The sequence below is a fragment of the Micropterus dolomieu genome, linkage group LG03 (assembly GCF_021292245.1).
Source record: "Micropterus dolomieu isolate WLL.071019.BEF.003 ecotype Adirondacks linkage group LG03, ASM2129224v1, whole genome shotgun sequence".
NCBI classification, from domain to species: Eukaryota; Metazoa; Chordata; class Actinopteri; order Centrarchiformes; family Centrarchidae; genus Micropterus; species Micropterus dolomieu.
Window position 1 is genome coordinate 33,547,537 of NC_060152.1, and position 6,408 is coordinate 33,553,944.

The 6,408-nt window shown below is 44.8% G+C and overlaps 1 protein-coding gene across 1 annotated transcript in view; it reads left to right on the forward strand.

The window, feature by feature from the left end:
* The window catches only part of hace1 (HECT domain and ankyrin repeat containing E3 ubiquitin protein ligase 1), a 47,647-nt gene that overhangs the window by 14,444 nt on the left and 26,795 nt on the right, over window positions 1-6,408 (forward strand). Inside the window, exons 9-12 of the mRNA XM_046043738.1 lie at window positions 365-466; window positions 547-653; window positions 1,557-1,704; window positions 5,107-5,396. Of these exons, the coding sequence (XP_045899694.1) occupies window positions 365-466; window positions 547-653; window positions 1,557-1,704; window positions 5,107-5,396 (647 nt within the window). The remainder of the gene's footprint in view (window positions 1-364; window positions 467-546; window positions 654-1,556; window positions 1,705-5,106; window positions 5,397-6,408) is intronic.

A 6,408-nucleotide genomic window follows, 5' to 3' on the forward strand; every position in this document is an offset into this window, starting at 1 on the left:
ACCAGGTGTCTTCAATATTGAACCTTTTCACAATATTCTAATTTTCTGAGATTCTGATTTTGGGGTTTTCATTAGTTGTCAGTTATAATCATCAAAATTAAAAGGAATGAGCACTTGAAATATATCAGTCTGTGTGGAGTGAATGTATACATTATACAAATTTCACTTTTTGAATGGAATTACTGAAATAAATCAACTTTTTGATGATATTCTAATTATATGACCAGCACCTGTAGACTTTTTCCTCTTAGCGTTTTGTTGTTCTGTTGAGCTCCTTTGGTTACTGTCCCTCCTGTGTGTGTGTGTGTGTGTGTGTGTGTGTGTGTGTGTGTGTGTGTGTGTGTGTGTGTGTGTGTGTGTTCAGGGTGGATATGGGGAAACCTCTGAGATCCTCATCCAGCATCACAGCAGACTGTTCCAGACTCTAATCCAGATGACACAGAATGAAGATATTAAAGAGAACATGGTATGACCAGTTTGTCGCTACATTCATTGATAAGTCCTGTGTATACACTCTTATTGGTATGTTTGTGTGTTTGTTTGCAGCTCAGGCAGGTCCTGGAGCATGTTTCTCAGCAGAGTGACAGTCATTATCAGAGGATCTTGACCAGTCTTGCTGAAGTGGCTACGACCAATGGACACAAGCTTCTTAGGTATAACTGTACACATTTCATTCACATATTTTTATTGTGCTGCATATTGATGTTGTTATACAGAACGTTTTTTCAGACATTATTACATCAAAACATTTGATTGTTCTAGTTTTAATATTCACTTATAGGTTTATAGTTAAGAATCATTTCACATTTGGAAAATACACTTTCTTTCTGAGAGTGAGAGAAAGTGAGATGTTCAGATTGATATCAATCTCATGTCTGTCTTCAAGTAAAAATCTGGATTCAGATGGGGTTAGCCTAGCCTAGCAAGTAAAGAGTAGAAGCAGGGGGAAACAGCTAGCCTGGCTCTTTCTGGAGTTCAGAGTTCAAAGGTCACTAACAAGTTGCATCTCATTTCTTAAATCTGTACACAAACAGAAATGTAAAAACAGGACAGATTAGAGAGCTTCCCCTAATAACCAGTCACCCCAATCATAATTTTTTACCCATAAATACATCCATTTAGTGATTTACCATACAGTTTCAGATACGCATTGAAAGTTTTAAAAATCTAATCTAATTCGCCTCTGACTTTGTTTGTTTGTGACACTGGAATTGACTAACTTTCTGTGTATAACTAAGAATTGATTGGAGCACATTGTCGTCATGTTTCACAACAACCTCCTAAGATAAACCCAGAGAAGAAACAAAGGACCAAAGATGTTTATAGATGTTCTGACAAACTCACTGTTCCTTGTTTTATTAGGTTATATCAGAGTAGTCAGTGCTCTTCTCCTTCAGTGGCTGCAAACACAGAACAATCAGCATTTCAGTATCATGCCTACATTGCAGTCATCTGTGTCGGTGTGTTTGCTTTTATGTAGTTGCATTACAAATTGATTGTTGAGTAGTGCTAAGATGTTTTTGACAGTCCCTCCTTTTCCCTTTTGTCCTCCTCAGCCTGTCCAGCAGTTATGAAGCTCAGATGAAGAGTCTGCTGAGAATCGTTCGTATTTTCTGCCATGTCTTCCGCCTGGGGCCTTCATCACCCAACAACGGTGACATGGGCTACAATGGCAACAAGACGCCCCGCAGCCAGGTCTTTAAGGTTTGTAGGAGGTGTACATAGTATATTACAAAACAAGAGGGGTGAGAAAGAGAGATGGCAAGACAGAGCGAGATAAGAAATACACACAGAAATACAAACAGTAAAATTAGTAGCGGTACAAACAGCTTCAAGGTTCGACATGTTCTGCGTTCAGAGATGGTATCTTGGTTTTGACGAGTTGTTATTTGAGCCGTTGTTGCCTTTTTGTCATCTCCAACCAGTCTGCCCATTCTCCTCTGACCTCTGACGGTATCTGACTATGGGGATATCCTGCCTCCCGTATTGCCAGACAAGCTTATCTTGAAAACGTAACCTATTGGTCTTAGGTGATGCGAGCTGTTTGAACACCGGTCACAGACGGTGAGCGCCCTTTATAAAACGGCTGACAAGGGGATGTTGCCTCACAGCCTTAACACCAAAACCCACATGACATGACATGCAAGTACACCTTAACTGTGGAAAAGGCTTTGACCTTATCCAGTAAGTCCTAGAGAAAACAGAATCACAGGCACCAAGCACTGGAAAGGCACTGCCTGTGACTTTGAACACCAGTCCTCAAACACATGCCAATTGGCACCATATAGTGACCTGGTAAAAGATGCCCTAGCATTTTGAATGGCTGCGATGACATCCCGTGGAAGTCCAACCGCATCCAGGTTCAGCCTCTCACGGGCCAGGCCCAGAGCACCATCCGCTCTGAGGATGTGAGGATGAACTGGGTGCAGTTCCCATTCTCCGTACACAGGCTTGCCTCTGGAGAGCAGGTCTGCTCCACGGTTCAGAACCCCTTGTAGCATGTGTGGCTTTCAGTGACAGTAGATTCACGCTGCTCCACAAAATCAGTCTGTGAGCCAGTGTGTGCAAACGTGGGGACCGCAGACCCCCCTGTCTGTTGAAATTAGCCACAACCGTTGTGTTGTCCGATCTCACAAGCACATGCTGTACCTTTTATAAAATGTCTCAGTGACAGGGACGCCGCTAGGAGCTGAGTTGAGGAAGTTTATGTGGGTGAAACGAAAGTGGGGAGCCCACACTCCATTCACAATCCTGCCCTTGTGGGTCACAATAAGCGTCCTTCAGATTGATTGAAGTGAACCAGTGGCCGGGGTGCACAAAATGCAGCAGGGCAGTACGCGTCAGCAACTTGTATGACCTGAGGGGTCTGTTCAGGGCCCATAGGCCAAGGATTGGGCGGAGCCCTGTCCCCCCCTTCTTTGGCACGAGAAAATACCTTGAGTAGAAGCGGCATTGGCTCTACTCTGGAGGCACAACCCATAATGCCCATTTTGTCAACAGCAGTGATATCTCCTCCTGGGGGATCTGTGCTCACTTTCCCCGACATTAGAGAAAATAATTCCTGTGAACCCGGGGAGGGGCGCCAGCAAATTGGAGCCTGTACCCTCTGTCTATTGTCCCAAACACCCAAGCTGATGCTTCACACATTCGCCAGCTCTCTCCCAGATAGAAGAGAGAGAGATGCTGTCCCAGTGGCCCCTGCCACTGGAAGCGCGGTGGCGCCCCCTTGTGCCAGAGTGGCACGGCACACCACAGGGGGCACAGTGTGGGGGGCCCACACTGGTGAAGAGCTTATGTGGCCTGTCACCCCAGAAAGGGGGATTTCCGCTAGTGACGCAAAGGGTTTATTTTCACATTGTTTTTTTAACAGTGTGTATTTTTTGTTTTTTGTCAGCACCCTCGGTAACATGCCTGGATGCACAAGGAGCAACATTATTGATTGTGGACACATGTTATTTATTCATCAAAGGACATCTACGTGTCAGGTCCTGTTAAAACAGCAACGTAATTCAAATCGGGAGGTGCATAGCGAGTGTTTAATTGTCCGAGCGGCAGAAAGTGACGGTGAACAGAGGAAAATATTATGGCAGTAAATGTAGCCTGCTGTGTCGGTTATGGTGTGTTAGTTTTTCAAGACCAGGAAAAGTCTGTCTGTTTCCCCAACTGCTGGAAAAATGAAAGTTTTCGCTAGCTAACATCCCCCCTCCCCTTCAGACTGCGCAGCTGAGCAGTAAAGCTAATACAGTAGGCTGGGTCTTTTGGCTCATATGTAACTCAACATTAGCTCAATTTATAAAAAGTAACCTAACTGGTAGCTGTATTTTATCACTACCTGCTAGTCCAATGTTGAGAACATCAGGTACAAACTAGTTGCCTACAACTACAGCTTCGGTTTTCAGATAAGTCTGAAAAAGTGGTTAGGAAAAAGGACGGTGGTGACTGGAGGAGCTGAGGTTAGTAACTTAACGCAAATTAGTGATGCAAACTCGTCCTTTTAAGCTAATGAGCAGACAAATAAAATGCACCTCAGAAGGGAGGTGGTTTCTCGAGTTGCCTATTTTTTATATTAATGTCTGCAGATACATGTCAAAAGCTGCCAAATGAAGACACAAAAGGCAAACATGAACAATCCTATCTGTAATGATTCTGAGGTCATATTAACAGGGTTTAAAACATTCCGTGCCATAAATGTAAAATCACTGTGGAGCATCACAACCAACCAAATAACTTTCCCCAAATATAAAGGTTGTAGTTCACCCAGTAGGCTGATCTTTGGCTGTTGTTTATTTATTATCTGCTCTAGCTTTTCCAACTATTTGTTCAGCGATATGGTGAAAATAATGGCCCAATATGATGTGAAATTACATATTTTTCATTGGAAAATGTAAAGTTTTCTTGGGGGAGGACCCTCACCCCTCTGACCATGAGTACCACAACAACCACCAAAACATTCATCTAAGATCACTTAAATCTATGGGGGGAAAAAAATTAAATTTTTAGCTATTGAAATGACTATGGTTTTGGGGTTTTAAATGTAAATGCTCCGTACTTGTATAGCACCTTTCTAGTCTTTTAGACCACTCAAAGCACTTTTACACTACATCCACATTAACCATTCACACACATTCATACACTGAGCCTAAGTGCTCAAACAGAAACTAACATTCACACTGGCGGAACAGCCACCAGTTTATGAATCTTGTATCTTGCAGCCTGGGGGGAGCTGGGATTGAACCGCCGACCTTCTGATTACTCTGCCAACCCGCTCCACGTCCTGAGCCACAGCCGCCCCATAGTATATTCAGACATAGTACGCACAACGCTGCCATGTGATATCGGTTACAGGAAGAGTGGAGGGGTGCGTTAAAACACAATGACTTATGTTTCAAAATAAAGTTTCAGTTTAAGTTACACAATGACCCAAAGTTCATCTATGGAGTCAAGTGGTACAAAAAAGGTGGTAAAGCTTTGAATATAAAGATTTGTAGAACCTGCAGACACCCTGAAGGTCAAAGTGACTCCTCAATTGTAATGTGTTCATTGATCAAGCCCTTTGTTTTCTCTTTGCTCCTAAGAGCCTCTCACCTCCTGTCCTTCTCTCTGCAGCCATTGGAGCTGCTGTGGCACTCCCTGGATGAGTGGCTGGTGCTCATCTCCAAAGAGCTGGACAGGAACAGGAAGAACCCAGGTTCCTCCTCAAGCAGCGAAATAGCCTCTCTGCTCCTCAAACAGTGCGAAGTTGACCACTCCGGCTCCACGCCAAAGCTCCCCTCCTTGCTGGACCCTCAGATCGTCATGGAAACAGACGGAGAGGACGTCATCTCTATGACAGCCAATCGTCTCAGTGCTGTGATCCAGGCCTTCTATATGTGCTGCTCCTGTCAGATGCCAAAAGGGTCTGTCCTCGGCCTTCATCTGTCAGCTGTCATATCTAATCAGTATATCAAGAAGCATCATTTAACATGAGATAGAGTGTTAAGTATCAGCTGTGACCCAAACAGACAGGACAATTACTACCTTATTTTGGTGACTCAACTACAACTACCTCACCACTATCATAAAGTATTACTAGTACTACTGCTAGTTTTTTACTGCCACAACTACTATCATAATACAACTGCTACTGCTGTCACTGCTCTGCTACTGCTGTCACTGCTCCTACTGTGCTACACTACTACTCTCACTCTGCTGCTGCCGATACTACTCCCACTCTGTTACACTACTCCTTCTCTGCTACTGCTGTCACTACTCTGCACCTGCTGACACTGCTCCTACTCTGCAACTGCCGAAACTACTCCCACTCTGTTACACTACTCCTCTGCGACTGCTGACACTACTCTCACTCTGCTGCTGCCGACACTACTCCCACTCTGCTACACTACTCCTACTCTGCTACTGCTGTCACTACTCTGCGCCTGCTGACACTACTCCCACTCTGCTGCCGCTGACACTGCTCCTACTCTGCTACTGCTGACACTGCTCCTACTCTGCTACTGCTGACACTACTCATACTCTGCTACTGCTGAAACCGCTCCTACTCTGCTACACTCCTCCTACTCTGCTACACTACTCCTACTCTGCTACTGCTGACACTACTCCTACTCTGCTACTGCTGACACTACTCCTACTCTGCTACTGCTGACACTACTCATACTCTGCTACTGCTGACACTACTCCTACTCTGCTACTGCTGACACTACTCCTACTCTGCTACTGCTGACACTACTCATACTCTGCTACTGCTGACACCGCTCCTACTCTGCTACACTACTCCTACTCTGCTACTGCTGACACTGCTCCTACTCTGCTACTGCTGACACTGCTCCTACTCTGCTACTGCTGACACCGCTCCTACTCTGCTACACTACTCCTACTCTGCTACTGCTGACACTGCTCCTACTCTGCTAC